The 21971-nt window shown below is 40.5% G+C and overlaps 1 protein-coding gene across 2 annotated transcripts; it reads left to right on the top strand.

Annotated features, from left to right (window-relative positions):
* Positions 1–367: 367 nt before the first annotated feature.
* On the top strand, positions 368–21338 carry RNF103 (ring finger protein 103). 2 transcript variants are annotated; one of them, XM_004590729.2, is made up of 4 exons: positions 368–733; positions 3293–3432; positions 12451–12566; positions 19321–21338. In XM_004590729.2, exons 1-4 carry the CDS (start codon positions 508–510, stop codon positions 20891–20893), a joined length of 2055 nt encoding a protein of 684 aa, XP_004590786.2. In that variant the 5' UTR covers positions 368–507; the 3' UTR covers positions 20894–21338. The 2 variants fall into 2 exon arrangements, with proteins under 2 accessions (XP_004590786.2, XP_058523637.1); XM_058667654.1 differs by lacking the exon at positions 19321–21338 and adding an exon at positions 18681–18826.
* Positions 21339–21971: the final 633 nt, after the last annotated feature.

Genomic DNA, 21971 nt, shown 5'->3' on the forward strand with positions numbered 1-21971 from the left:
GGGCGCGGCGCTGCGGCGGCCTCTCCTTCCCGCGCCAGGGCGCGCTGGGCCCCGGGCCTGGCCGGGCCGAGCGCCGCGGAGGAGCCTGGCGGTGCGGCCGCCAACCGCCGCTCGGGTCCGGCCTCGCCGCCGGGACCTGTGAGGAGCTGAACTGCTTTTTGGGGTCTGTCCCCTCCGTCCCATTTCAGATTACGGTGCCGGAGGAAGGGGCTCTGCGCCAGGGAAACGCTGCTGGCGTTTTGTTGCTCTCTGGGCGTCCTATTCCGTTCGGTGTTCATGGATGGACGTTTTTGAGTTTTCCCCCTTTTCTTTTCCTCACCTTTTGACGGGAAGGCCTGGCGCCTTGTGCCCGCCTCGTCTCTCCCCAAATCCACCTGCCCGGCCGCCGGGGATGACCCGCCGGTGACCACCCCGCGCGCCAGGGCCGGGGGCTGCCGTGAGAGCCGCCTTGGACCACCTCGTGCCCGCATTCTCAGCTCGCTGGAGCCGGAGGCCACGCCGGCCAAGATGTGGCTGAAGCTTTTCTTCCTGCTCCTCTATTTCCTGGTCCTGTTCGTCCTGGCCAGGTTTTTTGAGGCCATTGTGTGGTATGAAACTGGCATCTTCGCCACCCAGCTGGTGGACCCGGTGGCGCTGAGCTTCAAGAAACTCAAGACCATTCTGGAGTGCCGGGGGCTGGGCTACTCCGGGCTGCCCGAGAAGAAGGATGTTCGGGAGCTGGTGGAAAAGTCAGGCGAGTATGGGGCGGGCTGCCTGGGGAGGGGGCGACCCGGGCCACCCACCACCCCCTGTCCCTCAGGCTGAGACGGGTGTCCCCCCCGAAAGGGTTCGGCTAACTCCTTGGTTTTCTTTGTCCAGATCTGCGGTAGAATATGTGGTCCCCAATTTTGAGCAAGGGAGCTAAGGGGTGTTATGTGTCTGTTGGGGTTACTTTAAGGAATGACAGTTGAGTGTACTTTCTTATAGTTTGCTACATTGAGTGACTGTTCACATTCCTCTCCTCCCCTTTCCTCCCCCCCCCCCCAAATTCGGGAACGGCAGCAAAGTATTATTTGTCAGTTGAAATTCCAAAAAAACAAAAAACAAAACAAAACAAAGATACAAGAAAAGCTTGGAGGCTGTGTCCATCTGTAGCAGTTTTCATTGGGGGGGTAGTGGGAAGAATCGGATGTCAGTGGGATTTTCTGAGGCTGTGGGGCCTGCGACTTTAGTGTGAAAATGTGAGTTTCAGAGTCACGTGGGCACTGTGCAGTACTGGCTTTTCACACTTGAAGTCTGGCGATAATAAGGGCAGGATGTTGTGGGATGTCTGCCTTGATGGTGTTTCTGTTGGCATGTTTATAAACAATTGTGCATCTTCCACTTGGATGTTTTTTTCCGTCCCTCTTGGGTCACAGACAGAGCTGAATCACTCAGGGAGTTGGTGAATAGGATTGTAATTGTGCTAAGGGGATATTTTCTCTCTTAAAAAAGGTACTTTCCATAACTAGGTTTGGGGGTAGGATTGGGTGAGAAATACTCATTTGTTTTGTTGCTGAGTGAAGACGTCTGCTTGTTTAGATAGGTTCCTGAAAAGGGGGAACTTGGGCTGAGGAGCACTTGATTCTCAGTTGCTGTACAAAGCCAAACTGATGGCTTGTCTGCTGTGTTATTTCCAGTGGATCCTCAGCAGGGGCTTCTACCCCAAACAAAACACAAACCAGTTCTTTTTCTCCTTATTTCGGACCCTGTAGCCGCTCAGGAATGATATACTAGAATACACCTTGGAGGTTAAGGGCTCTAAAACTACTGGGATGAACAAGGGAATCCTGTCTGTTAAAGGGACCCTTGATTTTTCCTTCAGAGAAAACATGAGGAAATTTATGGGGGGCAAATTGAAAGACAGGCTTATTTTGGTGCGTGAAAAAGTTGAAATCCATACACAGGTCTTTTTCATGTTCGGTGGAATTTCTGAAGACACCCTGTATGACATTGTGTGCTCTTAGCCCTTGTTTACGAACTGATTTGTGGTGACTTTCGTTTCTGTAGAGAAGATGGAATACACTAAATAAAAGATTTCTAATAAATAAATAAGATCTCTGGGTTTATGAATGAGAAATGTCTTGGCTGCAAAAATCAAATCATCTTTTGACATTTCAAAAATCCTTGGTTTTATTTGAAAGACAGAATTACAGACAGGCGAAGACAGAGAAAGACCTTCCATCTGCTTGTTTAGTTCCCAAATGGCCTTAACACTTCGGGTGGCCCAGACAGAAGGAGGAGCTTTCTCCGGGCCTCCTACAGGGGTGCAGGGACTCTAGAACTTGGTTTGTTTTCTGTGGCTTTCCCAGGTGCATTAGTAGTGAGTTGGATCAGAAATGGACTCACCAGGATTCAAACCAATGTGCATATAGGATGCCGGTAGTGCTGGTGGCGTCTTCACTCACTACACTACAGCAGCAGCTCTTGTTGCTTCTCTTAGCCCAAAAAATACATCCCATGTTGAGCATACAGTGTGTCTACATATCATCTAAAGAATATATACAACCCACAAGAGTATGACTCAGATCACTAATTTTATAGCAGGAAAGTCTTGGTATGTCAATTTAACCGTAAAAGTTAGGTATTCATTGTGATTAGTTTTGCTTTTGTAATGGAACAGTGCTGGTTTTATTCACTTCAGAATTTAAAATAACTTGACATGTTTTGCTTTTTGTTTGATGATACAAGTTCTAAATTTATACAGTAAACTAGTATATGAATGTGGTACCCGTCCTACGTGGTAAAATTCTAGCCCTCAAGTCATATAAGCCTGTCACTGTTTTAAGTGGGGCTGATGACATATGTAACAAGCCCATTTCTAAAATACTTAATATTGTAATCATCTAAATCATACTGTATAAAATGATGTGAAGACTGGACATGTCATATGCTAAATATCCATTGTGAAGCAGGCAGATGATCACAGATGATCACAGAGCTAGGTCTCCCAGCCATCAAGGTTCACTCAGATGCCACAAAGCCAGGGCTTGATCAGGCCAGAGACAAATGCTTGGAACTCCATGCAGGTCTCCATGTGGGTGTCAGGGACCCAGCTGCTTGAGCCATCACCTGCCGCCTTCTAGGGAGCCGAGCAGACCAAGTGACCTCTCCCTGCTAGGCCAAACACCCAAACTGTCCACTGCTTTTTTCCTTATGGTGTTTAGTGAAGATTTGATAGCAGAGTTCCTAACAATGTAAGAATGCATTAAATCCCTGAGGTTGGGAGGTGGGGTGCTTGAAATGTTACTAGTGCCATCTTTCCCCTCTGCAGGTGACTTGATGGAGGGTGAGCTCTACTCTGCTCTGAAGGAAGAAGCAGCTTCCGAGTCTGCTTCTAGCACCAACTTCAGTGGTGAAATGCACTTCTATGAGCTCGTGGAAGACACAAAAGATGGCATCTGGTTGGTCCAGGTATGGCACATTCTGATAGTTCTTGATCATTTGAGAACCCTCCAAGAATTTTTTTTATCAAAATAATATGTACCTGGCAGTGAGATTTCTGTACAGAGTATACTTGCTTCCTAGACATAACTCAGTTCCCACAAGGAGCCTCTAGTTCTCTCTTGAAAGAAGTCCTGCAGACCAAGGAAAATGAGAATTGTAAAGTGGGAAAGATTGTTGGGAGAGAGGAGCCTGGCTGTTATGTTTAGAAGCATAGAAGCAAATCTGTTTTAGTTGGTGTGCTTTGTGGAGATGAGAAGCACACAGATGTATTCATTTTCTTTAGTAATTTGCATGTTTCTCAATTTTTTTTTAGCTCCAATTTTATGAATCAGTAGACAAACAGTTTTGTACCTGAGGGAAGAGCTTAAAAAAAAAACAGTCCTGTTAGTGGAACAGCCAATTATGTAATTTTAGAAGAGGAACTGATGTGGGGCAAGGGGGCGTATGGCTTTGCTTTGATGATGAATTATAGTTGCTAAATATAGTTACATCAGAAGTGTGAGATTTAATTACCATATTAGAACTTTAGAGCTAGGAATGGCCTTGAAAGTTGTCTTTTATGCTCTCCAAAGTGTGATTTATGGTAAATGAGTGGACACATCGTTTTTGTGTTTAATAAACTTTTAAAACCTATTATATTAAATATATAATTTCATGAACACGAGATTACAGTGTGCATTCGCCCAAAGTGACATGCCAAATAGATTAACAGAATGGAAATGACAGAATTGAGAATGTAGCCTGTAAGTGACTGAAGCTTGGGAGTCGTATTGACCTACCCTTGTCTGAGGCTTTAAAGTTGTAAAGCAGCTTGCCCAAGGTCCTGGTACCCTTACCAGTAATACTGAACCAGGATCAAACCTTATATGCTTTGATTGCTGGTTCAGTGCTCCTGTCATTTCACACTGGGATTAGCAGAGTTTGATTCAGAATATGAACATTAAAAGCACTTCTTGGCATTTCTGTCTGAGAACTAATATGGTAGAGAAACTTGGCATTCTAAGACCTTCCTAGTTGGTCTGATAGTATCACTGAAGAAAGAAAGAAAGAAATAATATCACTGATGATAATTTTTAAAATCTAAAACAAAAAAGAAAGAAAAAGGGTAATATATGGATTAAATGACCTTATGTGACAAAATTTGCCAGTGCAATTGTTGAGTATTTTCTGTAGCACACAGTCTCAAATACATAAATACACAGCTACAGAAGGAGGAATAATATAGCAGTATACTCTGCTAAAGGGTTCAGGTTTAAGAATTACAATGGGGATTGCTTTGGATATGCATACCTTTTTTGAACCTCTTATTGTGTTTGAGCATTTACATTCTAGATGATTAGGCTTTTTAGGTTCAGTACAGGGAAAGCCTTAGAAGGGTCACATGCAATCTGTATGTGATCCTTTCAAATTTTAATTTATTTCTGTGTTGGTATTGAAGAATATGCTCTAGCTACCTCAGAGCTTTTATGTATAAGTTGTTATTACATTTATTTTTTCTTGGATTTGTTTCTAATGGTCTTGATAAAGGAAGACTCATGGATTCTAATAATTTTAAATTACTGAAATTCAGTAACTGGTCCCATTGCCTTGTCTGTATTCATGATCTAAATGGTTATCAACCACATTGACCAATCCCAAGGACGCTAAGTGCCCTCAGAGCTTAGAAGAGCCATATCTTAAGTCTGAAAATTTTTTTGGTCCTTGTTGTGCTGCCTGAAATGACAAACATATTCTGTTTCACTAGTTAGCATGTGTTCTTATACATGAGCAACTTTTTTGATATCCTATTAAAGGTAATATATCGGGCCCCTCGTGATGGCTCAGTGACTAAATTCTCACCTGGCAAATGCTGGGTCCTATATGGGTGCCGGTTTGTGTCCCAGCTGCTCTACTCCCATCCAGCTCCCTGCTTGCAGCCTGGGAATACAGTTGAGGATGGATGGTCCAAGACCTTGGAACCTTGCATTTGCGTGGGAGACCTGGAAGAAGCTCCTGGCTCCTGGCTTCAAATTGGCTCAGCTCTGGCCACTGTAGCCACTTGGGGAGTGAACCTCTCTATATTTCCTGCTCTCCATAAATCTGATCTGCCTTTCCAATAAAAATAAACACATCTTTAAAAAGAAAGAAAAAACATAATGTATGGATTTAACTGTCAGAGAGTTTATTCAGAAGATATGGATGCTAGGCATTGTTTTGGGTCATAGAGGAAAGCCAGGAGCAGTTTTGAGGCTAAGTCCTTGCTCTCTCAGGCCATTCAAATTCTACTTGGGAGATGCAGACACCAAAGAAATATGTCACCTACTATCAGTTGGTAGAAAGTATTAAGAGGAAGCAGTAGCAGGTGAAGGAAACAGGAAGCACAAGGAGTTCTCTTATTGGGAGACACTTGAATGAAATTAAGAACAAGCAATGGTCTAAAATATTAGCATTATAAATTCTACTTGATAAATTTTTCTCATTTGTTTTCATATGGTACTGGTTCAAGCCCCGTATGCTCTGTTTCCTATCTGGCTCCCTGCTTGTGACCTGGGAAAGAGTCAAGGATGGTCCAAAGCCTTGGGACCCTGCACCCACATGGGAGACCCACGTCTACTAATGACTTCTAAGAAAAATGGAATGTATTTACGTGGCGTTTGTATTTGGAAATGATGCAGTAGGACAAACACTTAATTTTCCAAGTGGCTCTCAAGGTTTGAGCTGGTCACCACAGGCTGGCTTGTGTGCCTGTCCAGTGGCCAGTTTGTTCTAGAGAAAGAGTCTGTGGCAGAAAAACTGAGAAGAATGAGCCAGAAACCCTTCCCCTGGTCCTGTGAATTCACTAACTCAGAGATCAACAAATCATCTGGTTTATGGTCTTAGAGGAGAATTAGATATTGGCTTTCTCTATTATTTAACCTGCATTTAAAATTGAAAAACCCTTCCAAGAGAAGAAAAATGTTCTCTCAGTTCCTTGAATTATTTCAGCTCAGATCATATTTATTTAATCTTTTAAAAGAATAACCTTCAAGAATTCAGTTTTTAACAATTTGGACTTTTTTTTAATATTTTATTTTTATTGGAAAGTCAGATGTACAGAGAGAGGAAGAGGCTGAGAGACAGATTTTCCATCTGCTAGTTCACTCCCCAAATGGCCACAGTGACCAGAGCTGAGCCAATCCAAAGCCAGGAGTCAGGACCTTCTGGGTCTCCCATGCCGGGTGCAGGGTCCCAAGGCTTTGGACCATCTTCAACTGCTTTCCCAGGCCACAGGCAGGGAGCTGGATGGGAAGTGGAGCCAGGACACAAATCGGCGCCCATATGGGATCCTGGCGCATTCAAGGCAAGGACTTAAACCACTAGGCTACTGCACTGGACCCAACATTTTAGATTATTGTTTTTTTTCTGAAAGAAGCTGGCAAATGTATTTGCTCTATCATTTGTTAAATCCAGGAGGAATGTTTTGATAGCAGAAAATAACACAAATTCTAATCAATTCAGTCGTCTTCTAGTTGTCAGGCAGCATCTGTCCTGTGTTGTCTGCAAGGGGATATGAATAGAACTAATTTTAGTTTTCAAGGTAGCAACACAAAATAACATTTTATTGGTAATACACCACATAATCCACAAAAACCAAGTATTCTTTTCCCGGCTGGTGTTTCTCATATTCTGAGAGTTCCTTCTTTGTTCCCAGTCCTAGCGCCTATCTTTCATTAGGTATTTATTTTCCAGTTTTGTGGCTGCTTTGATTCTGCCACCACTCAGCTTGCTTGGCGTCACCATTAGAGGACAGGTGCTTTTTTCACAAAAGAATTGCTCAGAAAGGCAAGTGGCACCTTGAATAGACTTTGGAAATAGAAAAAGTTAGCATAATGTATGGGTTTTGTGGATTTGTCCTTTTCATATTTTATTTTATCTGGTTTGGCATTTGTCATAGTTCAAGGAAGGATATATTTGTTCCTTTCTGGCTGTGTCATTATGATAAGGAGTTTAAAGTCCCAGAAATTCAGATAGCAGTGAAAAGCATCTTGTGAATTGGAATACAGATTTGGGTCGGTATTTAGTTAAGTGTTACGTATGTATTTTGACTGTTTGGGTGAAAAGATTTTATGGGTGATTTTTTTTTTTTTTTGATGGGTGATTTTAATCTTGCTTACCTTTGCTCCTGGATGGTAGTTTTGTTTCAGGATATTCTAATTTTTTTATTTCCTACTGAACACTACTCTGGAGATGAAATAAATTGCAAATTGCTTTATTCTGCATTTTGTTTTTGTTTTTGTTTTTGAAGATTTATTTATTTTTATTACAAAGTCAGATATACAGAGAGGAGGAGAGACAGAGAAGATGATCTTCCATCCGATGATTCACTCCCCAAGTGAGCCGCAACAGCCGATGCTGTGCCGCTCTGGAGCCAGGAGCCAGGAACCTCCTCCAGGTCTCCCATGCGGGTGCAGGGTCCCAAGGCTTTGGGCCGTCCCCGACTGCTTTCCCAGGCCACAGGCAGGGAGCTGGATGGGAAGCGGGGCTGCCGGGATTAGAACCGGCACCCATATGGGATCCTGGTGCGTGCAAGGCGAGGACCCCAGCCGCCAGGCCACGCTGCTGGGCCCTATTCTGCATTTTGTATTGGTGAAAAACTTTTATCTGTGCTTACTCAAAGTTAGCTGGTGAGAATACAAAAAAAATTTGTGATGTCATTTAGTTTAGTTTTGCCAATCATCTTTACTACTAATGAGTTTATGCAGTTTGTAGAATATATGTGTATATATGCATATGTGTATATATATATATCAATAGACTGATCTATGATTTTTTGAAAGTAGGGATTCTGTTAGAAATCATAAGAAATGAAGAAAATATCGAAGCACAGCACTCCTGTTCTAAGAAACTTTATTATTTAACTGAACCTGCATGATATTGTGTGAGAATTAACACTTTTAACTGGAGTATGACCAGAGTTCTTATCCATAATGTATCTTTAAATGCATTGAATTTCTATCTGACTGGAAGGAAGGACAGTGACATGCAGTGAGTAGCAGGGTGCTGCTTGTACTGCTGCTCACCCAGAAGACATTCAGGTGGCAAGTTGTGGGGGAAAAGACTCTCACTGTAACAGAGAGCAAAAACAGGATGTGTCTTTTAGAGAATCTGTGTAATCTGAAATAGAACAAGCTACTCAACAGCAAAATAGCCTGCTAGTTCAGTTCAGCTTAAATAGTTATAAGCACCCAGATGATCTAGGTACTGTACCAGTTGCAGGGACTATAATGATAAGTAAGTGTTGAAGCCAGCTACAGGGGCAGGTGCCCCAGGAAGAGAAATGGGAAGACTGCCTTTCGTCTACTCTGTTTTGCCAAGGCCTCTGTAACCTGGAACTCAGGCTATATTTTCACTCAGCTTTTGGGTGGTTTTGTTTGTCTGAAAGTATTTATCACAGAAGCTGTAACTTTTCTTGTCAACTGAATGTTTAATCTCTGAATTTTAAATTGGAGATTGGTATTGGCACACTAGAGTGGCAATAGGCTTAGAGTATTCTGTTATATAGTGTGACTCAGAGGAATTATTTCATGAAAATTTTAGTCTTTTTATAGTGCTTATTCCAAATTCCACTAAATTTAATTTGGTAATCCTTTAGAATCCTTCAGTTAAAGGACAGTAGTTACCTTATCTAGGATATTGGACTAAGCAATCTCTAATTGCACAAATATTACAATAGTCATATAATCTGCTTTTTTTTTTTTTTTTTTTTTTTGTATTTTTGTGTAGCTCTCAGTCAGGGAACCTTAAATCTGTTGAAAGCAGGTACCAGGATAGCCTTGGGTGGTATATTGTCATTTAACTGCTCCTGAGGTGTTCCCAGCTCTCTTCCCTTGTTTCTGCCACCTTTGCATGAACCAGAAGGTACCAGGGAACAATTTTCTCCCATTCCTTTTTCCTTTCCTAGCATTGGAGCTTTGATGAAACACACTGAGACTTAGGCCACATTTACTTTGACAAAGGCCATCCCTTAAGTACTGGATGCAGTGCCAGGACACACACAGACCTGAGAAATGTGTATTATATGCACCCTTAATCAAGAATAGGAAAGTTCTGAACGTGGAGTTCATTTTTAAAAAGGGAAAAATAGTGATGTGACTGCACAGACTTGTAAATCGTCTTGAGAATCTGAAAAGTAAGTTCAAGACTTTGATCAAATGAAGAGCTTATTCTTGAGTGGTGGCAAACAAAAGGAAGGAAGGAAGGAGAAAGAGAAGAAGCCTGCTTTGCTTGTCTTTGATTTTGCAAGGCAAAACTAATTTTAAAAAGCAAAGAAAAATGTGAAAAGTCTTAATGAGTAATATAACCAGTGTGAACTTCCTCAAAAAGAGCTTTCATCTGCTAGGAACGCATCCTCGTGACACCTTCTTCCTGGTTACCTCAACCATTCGAGTTTTGGGACATTTCTCCCTCAGTGAAACCACTGATTTTCATTAAAGAATACCATCAAAATAACCTGCCTCAATGCTCTAATTGTGCATATGTGTGTTTAGGCAGCATCAAAGCTATGTCACAAATGTCACATAGACGTGTATGTTTGTGTGAGGAGAATGATCACATCAGTGGAATATTGGCACAAAAGGGAACTTGAGTAATTTGTCCATTACCACACAGTCAGTTCCTGCTCCCTGATGGTTGTCAGACCTCCCACTTGAGGGAACACAGTTGAGGTAGCTGCAGTATGTGTTGCCTTTCCGAGGGAGTTGACCATTGGCACTCATTTTACTCATCTACCTAGAGCTTCTTGGAAACTCTTTAAACTTGAAAATGCTCTTTCCTGCCAGGAAGATCAGAGGTCCCGGAGTATTGTATTGTAATTTTAGATGGAATAGTATTTATAATAATAGCATTTGTGAAAATAAAGTTGGCTCATGTACACTGACTTAAAGTAAATCAGATGATTTCATGACAACTTTAGATATTTCCGGCTTTCCTTTAAGTTTCATTGAATAAGTTTTGTGGTTTTGTTTTAATATTTTAAAATTTTGGCTATGTTTTCAATTTTAGTGTTTATCTTTCAATTTATTTTAAAGGCAGAGACAGGTGGCAATGCGTTTTCCACCAGCTAGTTCACTCCCAGCTGACTGCAGCAGTCAGGCTAAGCTAGGCCTAAACCAGGAGCGCAAGGACCTGAGCCGTCATCTGCTTCGTAAGGGTGTGCCTTAGTAGGAAACTGGACGGGAAGCAGAGCCACGAGGACTTGAAGCAGGCATTGCTTTGGAGGCAATTTAGCCACCATGCCAAGCACCAACCCCTTATTTGTTTTTGTTTTTGTTTTTTACTAATATCTTAATTGAAATTTTCCTTCCTTCAAGATAGAAAGATTTGAGAATAAAACGGAAATAGGAGTAATGATTAGAAAGACTGACATTTGTTAAAAAAAAAAAAATAAAAGTCATTGTTGGGCCTGGGGCAATGGCTTAGTGACTAAATCCTCATCTTGAACTCCTGTGATCTCATATGGGCATTGGCTCATGTTTGGGCTGCTCCACTTCCTATCCAGCTCCCTGCTTGTGACTTGGGAAAGCAGTAGAGGACGGCCCAAAGCCATGTGCGAGACCTGGAAGAAGCTCCTGGCATCTTACCAGCTCAGCTCTGACTGTGGCTTGGGGTCATTACTTGGGAAGTGAACCAGCAGACAGAGGAGCTTTCTCTCTCTCCTTTTCTCTGTAAACCTGTTTCTAATAAAAGTAATATATCTTTAAAATAAAAAAAAAGAAAAGCCATTATCATTGAATATTTTGAATGAATTTGGAAACTTTTTTCTCTTTTTAAAAATCTAGATGTTTTTCCAATCCTGATTGCATTTGAAAGCTTACTGGTAAATTTGCAGAGGATCAAGAATGTAATTCCTTTCATATGTTAGAGCCTTTGATGATTGTTAAGGCATAGAAATAATATTGGTTTGTTAAAAGCATAATTTAATGGAAAACATGTGTTTGAGTCTTGACTCCATAGTTAAATTTTGAAAAAAGTAAAATATGAACTTGTTGAACTCACGTGTGATAATTTTTAGTAAGTTTTATTTGGATTAATTGTTGTTTAATGCTTTCTTTAAAGAACAAAGAACAGGGCTTGGCAGCGTGGCCTAGTGGCTAAGGCCCTTGCCTTGATCCCATATGGCCGCTGGTTCTAATCCCGGCAGCTCCATTTCCTCTCTATCTCTCCTCCTCTCAGTACATCTGACTTTGTAATAAAAATAAAATAAAAAAAAAGAAGTAATACAGTTGACCTCTTTATAAAAAAAAAAAAAAAAAAAAAAAAAAAAAAAAAACAAAGAACAATGACTCCAAGGGCCATTTTCTTCTTGTGTAACTTAACTCTAGAAAAGAGACCATGTGGTGGAGAATGTGGCTGTTTTTTTTTTTTTTTTTTTTTTTTTAAAGATTTATTCATTTTATTACAGCCAGATATACAGAGAGGAGGAGAGACAGAGAGGAAGATCTTCCGTCCGATGATTCACTCCCCAAGTGAACCGCAACGGGCCGATGCGCCCCGATCCGAAGCCGGGAACCTGGAACCTCTTCCAGGTCTGCCACGTGGGTGCAGTGTCCCAATGCATTGGGCCGTCCTCGACTGCTTTCCCAGGCCACAAGCAGGGAGCTGGATAGGAAGTGGAGCAGCCGGGATTAGAACCGGCGCCCATATGGGATCCCGGGGCTTTCAAGGCGAGGACTTTAGCTGCTAGGCCATGCTGCCGAGCCCGTGGCTGTTTTTTAAATCTGGTTTTGACTACCCTTCTGTATAATGGCTGGAATGTAGGAGTTTATTGTACTGAAGTTAGTGCTTTGAATGTTTTCCAGTTGGACAATTACTCCTTCAAGAACTACATTAATAACAGCACAGTAGACAAGAGCTGGGAACAGAGGATCTTTTTCCAGAAAGAACAATTATATCACAAATTGGAAGAAAAAAGATTAATTTGATTTCATTTTTGGTCATTAAAGTTTCTTCTTCTTTCTTGGGGGATAGGTTATAGCAAATGACCGAAGTCCATTGGTGGGTAGAATTCACTGGGAGAAAATGGTCAAAAAGGTGTCAAGATTTGGAATACGTACAGGCACGTTCAACTGTTCCAGTGATCCCAGGTGAGTTAACTAGGCAACCAAGGCTTTTTGTGTTTAATAAAGGTGCTTGAGCTGAAAGCTGATTGTATTATTTACCATGCTGGCATTTGCACAAATGCTTGATTAATAGTTTTTGATAAATTTGTACTTCCTTTTATTTTCAGCCCCACCTCTGCTGTTCTTTCTGTTATGAATAACCTTTTGTTTTTCTTTTCCATTTTATTTGAAAGTCAGAGTCAGGGACAGAAATGCAACAGCTGGGGTTAGGCCAAGCCAGAGCCAGGAGACTAGAGTTCCATTTATTTGGGCCTCCCACATTAGATGACAGGAGCCCAACTACTTGAGCCATCATCTGGTGCCTGCAGGAGTGCACATTCACAAGAAACGAGTGAAAAACAGAGCTGCGACATAGATCCAGGCACTCTAGGATGAGATGGGCATCCCAGGAGCATCTTCACTGCTGTACCAAACACTTGTCCCAGTTAGGGGATACCTTTGTAAGAGTGTGTCTGCAGCTCTGCGTATCAGTTTTCTTACCCAAAATGACCACGGCATATTCACGGCTTTAGCTTGTAATTCTAACCTGTAGTCTGTATTACTGTGCTGTTTTCCATCAGCTCTGCAGTTGCCCCTACGTGCATTCTTTTCCCTAACATCCAAAATCAGAGTCATCTTTTTTCTTTAGTCAACCATTTTCTTTTTTTTTGTCCTTTACTGCTTTTTTGGCTTTTTTCCTTTGTCTTCACAGGAAAGAATGTTCAGAGGGTTTCATATTTTGGGTGGTAACTTCCAGTATTCAGTTTGATACATTAGTTTGTCTTCATGTTCTATTATTTATTCTTTGAAATGTTTATTTCCATTTCTAATGTCACTAAGTTATAACTTGTACACATTCATTTAATTGTTCATCTGATGAGTATAGTAAAACTAATCATATATACTCTGTTTGGTTTAGTGCTGCGGCGGAGGCCTGTGACTGATGTATATGTAGAAAATCCTTCAGTGCACAGTATTAGCGAGTTTCTAGTGTAGTATGTGCACCTGACTTACCTGTGTCCTTTCTGCATGTTTGCCATGATGAACAAATCATTGACTGTAGGAAACTGCTAAACCGTTGTTTCCCTGCCTTAACCTCCCGTTTGCTTCTGACCTCACAACTCTGATTTTACCTTCTAGTTATGTAGATGCAGTTACCGTAGAACTTCCCCTTGAATCTGAAAGTTCCTACATCTCATAACTCCCCATTTTTCTACCCATAAAACTGCCATTCTCATATTCACCACAAAACCATGATCACAACCCAGTGTCTTTTGTTGAAATGTCCAAGACACCCTGTGTCTTAATATTCTAATGAGAAAGAAACCAGTCTTCTTTATGTCTTTTGTTTACCAAAGATTTAGTTCTTTTACTGCCAAATAAAATCTTAAATGCTTAAAAAAAAAAAAAAAACTAAAAGACTTTTCCTCTCGCCTCTGATAATCACAATACCAGGAAAGATGGGTTTTATTAGAGAATGCCAAAAATCAAAATATTAATATGAACCATTTTCCTTAAAAGTTTTTTATTAAAAAAACTTTTTAAAAAGTTTAATTAAAGTTTTTTAAAAAGTTTAATTATTTGTAGAGTAGAGTTAGAGGGAAATACAAAGAGAGATATTCTAGCTGTTGGTTCACTCCCCAAATGGCCACTATAGCCAGGGCTGCTCCAAACCAAAGTCAGGAGCCTGCAGCTCCATCTAGGTCTCCCACATGGATGGGAAGAACCCAAATAATTGGGCCATCTTCTCTCCTTTCCCAGGCACATTGGCAGGAAACTAAATTGAAAGTGGAACAACCAGGATTTTGGCCAGTGTTACATGGGATGCCAGCACTGCATGTGGCAGCTGGACTATAGAATTTATCTTTTAAAAAAAATCAGGGCCCGGCGGCGTGGCCTAACGGCTAAAGTCCTCGCCTTGAACGCGCCGGGATCCCATATGGGCGCCGGTTCTAATCCCGGCAGCTCCACTTCCCATCCAGCTCCCTGCTTGTGGCCTGGGAAAGCAGTTGAGGACGGCCCAAAGCCTTGGGACCCTGCACCCGTGTGGGAGACCCGGAAGAGGTTCCAGGTTCCCGGCATCGGATCGGCACGCATCGGCCCGTTGCGGCTCACTTGGGGAGTGAATCATCGGATGGAAGATCTTCCTCTCTGTCTCTCCTCCTCTCTGTATATCTGACTGTAATAAAATGAATAAATCTTTAAAAAAAAAAAATCAGTGTATTTATATTCAAGTCAATAATAGGTTTCAAGTACTGTGATATATAAATATGTTAGAAAGTTTTAAATAAAAAGTTCTTTAAAAATATAAAGATTAGGGGCCAGTGCTGTGGCTTGATGGATAAAGCTACCATCTGCAACACCAGCATTATAGTTGGGCACCGGTTCATGTCCCAACTGCCCTACTTCTGATGTGGACCCCTGCTAATGGACCTAGGGAAGCAGTGAAAGATGACCAAAGTACTTGGGCCCCTGCACCCACGTGGGAGACCTGGAGGAAGCTCCTGGCTTTGGAGCAGCCTAACTAAAACCATTGCAGTCATTTAGGCAATGAACCAGCAAATAGAAAATCTCTCACTCTCTCTCTTACTGTAACTCTTTTTAAATAAGTAAATTAAAAAAAATTTTTTAATATAAAGGTTAAACACAATGATACAGCCTAATGTAAATTAACACTGATAAAAATTCAGAAATAAACTATTCATAACAGAAAATAAAAACCTACTAAACATGAAAAACTGAAAGAAATGGTAGTAGTTGATTTTTTTATAGTGTAATCTTAAAAGGAAAAGTGTATCAGAAGTGTCATAGTTGAGTCCAGAGAATTTTAGTACAGATTTTTCTAGCTTTTCATTTGAAAAATTCTTGATTCTGTACCAGCTGAAATATGGTATACTTCTATTCATCTTCAGTTTTATCACAAAGATGATTTTGACAGACCTTGTATCAGTTCCAATGTGGTCCTTTCTCAATTGAAGTTTTCTAACCACAGCTAGAATTCCTGTGCTGTAGACACTCTGCCTTTTTTCTTCTAACTATAGAGATAACAAAATATAAAGATTAAGAGAAAAGGATGTTCCGAATTTCAATGTGAAGAGCATGAGTGGTCAGAGAATGTTACTCAGAATGTGTTTTAATCATATTTGAATAACTGAGTCATCATCTTGTTGTCAGATCAGTATCAAGCTCCTGTGGCTTCTTTGGGTAGTCCTTTCTCTGTGGGAGTCTCTAGGTAGTCTCCTGCGAGAAGCTTCTGATTCTACTGAGGTGTACCAGCTTTGGCTTCTTTCCCCATATCCTAGCATGATAGTCTGGCCTGAGTCTAACTCCTCTCTTTCTCAGCCAGGAGATCTGTTGCAGAGACTTTTCCTGCCAACTCAGTGTTCTTCTTTTCTTTTTCTTTTTGAGAAAAGAGGGGTGGTGGCATTTATATGTGTATCTGTGGAGAGGTAAGAAAGAAATGATGGAGAACATGAGAATTGCAGGGACTGAATGGTAAACTGGCACTTGGAGAGCTTAACGGGGAAGCATCAAGAATGGGGACCCACGGAAGAGGCATGGAACAGGAAGGTGTCAGGAGGAGTGACCAGTTAAGGTCAACATCACAGATGGTGGAAAGATGTGACCAGAGTGGTCAGTGTGTGAGCGGAGTTAGATTTATCAAATACACTGCAAGAGAGCAGGGGCAGTCAGGATAGCCAGGGGCTAGCCGACTGCTGCTCGTGTTGCGGGGGAATAACAAGGCAGGCAGGACAGCCAAAGTGGACTGCTGCTACAGCATGGGAGATACATAGTGGAGGCAGATGGCCACTGCCTAGGGACTTTTCCACTACTGACCTTCTTGCTGCTGGGGATTTTGCCTAGGGACTTGTTTATTCTGTGACCTCCACAGAAGGGAGAAGACAACCAGGACAATATTTTATTCCTAAAAAGGAACGTGAAGCATTAATGTTCATTTCCGTTTGGCCAGAGTTTCAAAAGTTTCAATGAACTGTTTATTGGATTTCTTTTGACCGCTGATTCCATGAATGTGTCTGATGTTTTCTAAGTCTTACAGATTTTCTCATAATCTGGAGAACGTGATTTGAGACATTGTTTACATGTATTAAAATATTGCACAGTACTGCATAAAAAACATACAAGTATTACATGTTAATCAGAAACTTTTAAGAAATAAATTATTGAAAGGCCTGTGATACATGGAATTTTCTTTCCTTTGGTACCCTCAAATTCTGTCTGGCCTATAAATCTGAAAACTGTCACTCTGAACTGAAAAGAAAGTAAACAAAGTATTTCCTTACAAGAAGAAAAAATAAAATCTTAATCTATTTTAGAGTCAGGAATCCAGAGTAGTTTTAAGAAGATAAAAAGAATGACCATGAATAGAAATGTGTCATTGCAAGTAGCCTACACAATTTAAATCTTGAAGCTACTTAGCGATATTTAAGATGTAAATAAAGCAATTATCTGTATGTATTAGACTTGCTTTTTTGGCATGGGTGAGAATTAAATTCATGTTAATGACTGAGTTGTTATGTGTGTACAAATTCAGTGTTAAGGGATAAAAGATCTGCATTTTATAGGAATGTATGCTTTTTAAGCCATTTCAGCCAAAACTATACTGATAATAAGAAACTTTGTTTTGTGAAAGAAAAGAGTCAATTTATCAAGAAGCTGACAGGCCCATCTGTAATCCTGAGTCAGCTGGATAGCTTACCCACCTGTCTTTAAGACATACCATATTGCCTTTATTTAAATTAAATCATACAATGAGCTTTGTGGCACATTACATTAAACTGCTGCTTTGTGATATGCCCGTGTTAGAGTACTGGTTCAAGCCCTGGTCATGCTGCCTCCCACCAGCTCCCAGCTAATGTACTAGGGAAGCAGTAGATGATGGCCCAGGTACATGAGTTTCTGCCCTCAACACACCCCCTGCTAATGTATGGGGGTCGCAGATGGAGTTTCTGGCTTCAGCCTAGCTCAGCTCCAGGCACTGCAGGGTAGTGAACCAGCAGATGGGAGATCTCTGTCAGTCTGCCTTTCAAATAAACAATCTTTTAAAAATTACATCACAAAATTCCTAAGATAAAATTAGGTGTGTTATTGTAAAACCATATGCTATGTGTGAGTTTTTGTGTTTTAACTAATTGTATAAATTTGCAGTATGTTTATTAGTTTAACATAATCCATGCTTACTAAGTGAAAGTATAACAACTGTGATTTTATCTTACTATTCTAAGTAAAAAAGTAAAAAAGAAACATTTACTAATACCCATTTACAAATTCATAATGAAAAAATATATGTGGTAAATTTTCTTATAACTTTATTGAGGAAAGTTTCACGTATCTTGCAGTTCCTTGTGTAAGTTCGTGGTTTTTTAAATATGGTTTTTAAAACAAAGGAAAATGTACTTATAAACACTCCACCATAATGCAACAGCTGTTTGCCTTTTCAGTATTTTTATCACTCCGGTTTAGGGGGAGATTATCACAAAGCTCACAGCTAAAACCTGTCCACTTCCCACAAAGGAGCAGAGTGATGGCCCTACTGGATAAACCTAAATAAACAATTTCAGTTAAATTCTTCAGTGTTTACTCTGCTGTAAAGTAGAGCAGTCTTGGACTAAATTTTTTCTCCTACTTTGTGTATTCCTTTGCGTTAAGTATTATTCTTCCCGATCTTTGATAAGAGAATAGAAAAATAAAAGTGTTTGCTGTAGCGGTTTTCTGGGTTGGTCTTGTGCAGTTTACTTGGTAATACTGTCTTTGTGCAGCAGGCGTGATGGTAGATGCTGAGTTCATAAATGGCTATGGCATGGCTGCTACCTTCAAGGAGCTTGTACCAAATCAGACTCAACTTGTTTTTTCCTTCTCTCTTCTCTGCCCATCTGAATTCTAGCTACCCTTCAAGACCTATTCTGGTTACCAAATTTTCTGTGAAATCCTCACCAACTGAAGTCCCTAAAGCATTCCCCTTTTTTTTAATGAACTTCTTTTTGCTTTATTTAGCAATAACGTATATAGCTTATATTGATTTTTTTAAAATAGGATTTTAAATTCCGTGTGAGAAGGAGTTAATTGCCTTGTATCTTTTAGGTCTCATCAGCACATCATACAGAAAGAGGTACATCAGAGATGCTGTCATGTTCCCTGGTTCTTGGAACTCTACCACTTACAAATGTACTGATTGATTACAAAGGCAGAGTGACAGGAGATAGAAGAGGGAAAGAGAAGTGACTTGCATCTACTGGTTCATTTCCTAAATGACTATGACAGCTGAGGCTGAGGCCAGCTGGAGCCAGGAGCCAGGAGCCAGAAACCCCATCCAGGTCTCCTCATGGGTGCAGGAACTCAAGTACTTGAGTCATCACTGCTTCCCAAGCACAGAAGCAGCGTAGCTAGGCCTGAATCAGCACTCCAGTATGGAATGCAGGTGTCCAAGCAGTGACTTAGCCAGTTATGTCACTGCACCTGCCCCATCAGATACTTTCAAAGACATAACTTCCTTAACAAAAGAAATGAAAACAAATACAAAGCAAACTACAGGGGGAAAAAAGCTTGCTTTGTCATCTTGCACAGTGGCCATGAGTTAATACCAGATTTTTTTGATTATTTGAGGGTCATTTGATTTGCATAAGAGGATGTCTTTTGGGTGCTGGGGAGAAAAACAAAACAAAACAAAACAAAAAAAACGCTTGTCAGCCTAATGATTTACTCCGAGTTGACTCTGTTACAGATACTGCAGGAGAAGAGGCTGGGTCCGATCCACACTCATTATGTCTGTTCCACAAACAAGTACTTCCAAAGGAAAAGTCATGCTTAAAGAATATAATGGCCGCAAGATTGAAGTAGAGCACATTTTCAAGTGGATAACTGCTCACGCAGCCTCTCGGATCAAAACCATTTATAGTGCTGACCACTTGAAAGAAGAATGGAATAAAAGTGATCAGTACTGGATAAAAATATACCTGTTTGCCAACCTTGACCAACCACCAGCTTTCTTCTCTGCACTAAGTATAAAGTTTACTGGGAGAGTTGAGTTTATTTTTGTTAATGTGGAAAATTGGGACAACAAGAGCTATATGACAGATATTGGCATACATAATATGCCATCGTACATACTTAGAACTCCTGAAGGAATTTACAGATATGGAAGCCATGCAGGTGAATTTATATCACTTCAGGCCATGGATTCCTTTTTGCGCTCCTTGCAACCCGAAGTGAATGATCTGTTTGTTTTGAGCCTGGTTCTAGTTAATCTTATGGCTTGGATGGACTTATTTATTACACAGGGAGCCACCATAAAACGATTTGTGGTTCTCATAAGCACTTTAGGGACCTACAATTCTCTGTTGATCATTTCCTGGCTACCTGTGTTGGGCTTTTTACAGCTGCCTTACTTAGACAGCTTTTACGAATACAGCTTAAAATTGTTGAGATACTCCAATACAACGACGCTGGCTTCATGGGTAAGGGCAGACTGGATGTTTTATTCTTCACACCCAGCCCTGTTTCTCAGTACGTACCTTGGACACGGTTTACTCATTGATTACTTTGAGAAGAAGAGACGACGCAACAACCATGGTGAAGTCAATGCCAATAACTTAGAGTGGTTGTCGAGCCTGTGGGACTGGTACACCAGCTACCTCTTCCACCCAATTGCTTCTTTCCAGAATTTTCCTGTAGAATCTGACTGGGACGAAGACCCTGATTTATTCCTGGAACGGTTAGCTTTCCCTGACCTTTGGCTTCACCCCCTGATTCCCACCGATTATATCAAAAACTTACCAATGTGGCGATTTAAATGCCTTGGACTCCAGTCTGAAGAGGAAATGTCAGCGAGTTCTCAAGATACTGAAAATGACTCAGACAGTGAGAACACAGACTCTTTTGACAGTGAAAAGGAAGTGTTTGAAGATAAACAAAGTGTAGTGGACAGTTCTGCAGGAAGCTCAAGTCACTGTGATGCTGAGGCTTGTTCATGTGCCAATAAATATTGTCAGACCGGCCCATATGAGAGAAGGGGGAGGTCATATGGATCCTATAACACTAATGAAGACATGGAACCTGACTGGTTAGCCTGGCCTGCTGATATGTTGCACTGTACTGAATGTGTTGTTTGCCTAGAGAATTTTGAAAATGAATGCTTACTAATGGGGTTGCCTTGTGGTCATGTGTTCCATCAGAATTGCATCGTGATGTGGTTGGCTGGGGGCCGACACTGTTGCCCTGTTTGCCGGTGGCCTTCTTATAAAAAAAAGCAGCCATATGCACAACACCAGCCCTTGTTAAATGATGTCCCATCTTAACCATGTGCAATTTGTCCTTTATAAGCTTTGAGTACCTTACAGCTTGCCTTTTTAATGTTAGTCATAATGTTTTTGTGGTTTGAAGTTTAGTTTAATGTTAGTGCAGTGACAGGAAATACACATTATGCTAATGTTGATGACAGAATTTACTCGGTTGCCTTGTGTGTCAATTGAATGCATACTTACTGTAAAAATTTTTATTTACAACATTGGAAATTCAGAAGTTAATGTCTTTTGTAAGCACAAAAAGAAGTATGATAGAAATTTACCTTAGCAAGACTTAACAAGGTAGGATCAGATTCTAATGAAATTGAGCTGGTTTCTTATCCTTAATGTTTCCTCCCTTTTTACAATCTCTGTCCAGCACCTCTTGGTTAAATAATGTATGCTCTGAAAAATGAAATTAAAACAGACCTATGAAATAAATTATTTTAAAACCAAAAGACTACAGGTTTTCCAGTTGTAATTTATTTTTCATAACCTGGCTGAATTCTATAGCTGCTTTGCTGATTAATTAATTTCATAGGTAAGTTAGAGATGATCTTTAATTTGTGGGAACAAAAAATGAAACTCATGTTGCTGACACTGGTTTCAGATGATCTTAGTTCGTCTTTTAGCTGAGTGGGCTTTTATGGGAAAGAATTTTATGGAGGTCTGTTTTTTAAGCACTAAATTAATCTATTAATATTTAGCACATTCATTAAGCCAAATCAACCAGAGCATAGTTTACCTTATATTTACTTCCTTTTTTTTTTTAAGTTTTTTAATGTTCATTACAGAGGTGAGGAGATGGAGATTGCAGACCCATGTGAGCCACTTTTATTTATTTATTTGTTTAGTGTTTGATTTATTTTGAAAATTTTTCAGACTAGAGAAGTTGCAAATACTGCAATGTACACATTATTTATTTCATGGTATTAACATTTTATGACATTTTATCACTGTCTTTTTCTTTCTCTTTTTTTTTTCTTTAGTCTGATAGAATTCCTGTTTTGTGATTGACTTCCCACATCCCCACAACAGCTGAGGCTGAGTTGGACCGAAGTGGGAGCTGGGGATCTCCCTTCTGGGTGGCAGG

Source organism: Ochotona princeps, chromosome 8, assembly GCF_030435755.1.
Source record: "Ochotona princeps isolate mOchPri1 chromosome 8, mOchPri1.hap1, whole genome shotgun sequence".
In the NCBI taxonomy this organism is placed as follows: Eukaryota; Metazoa; Chordata; class Mammalia; order Lagomorpha; family Ochotonidae; genus Ochotona; species Ochotona princeps.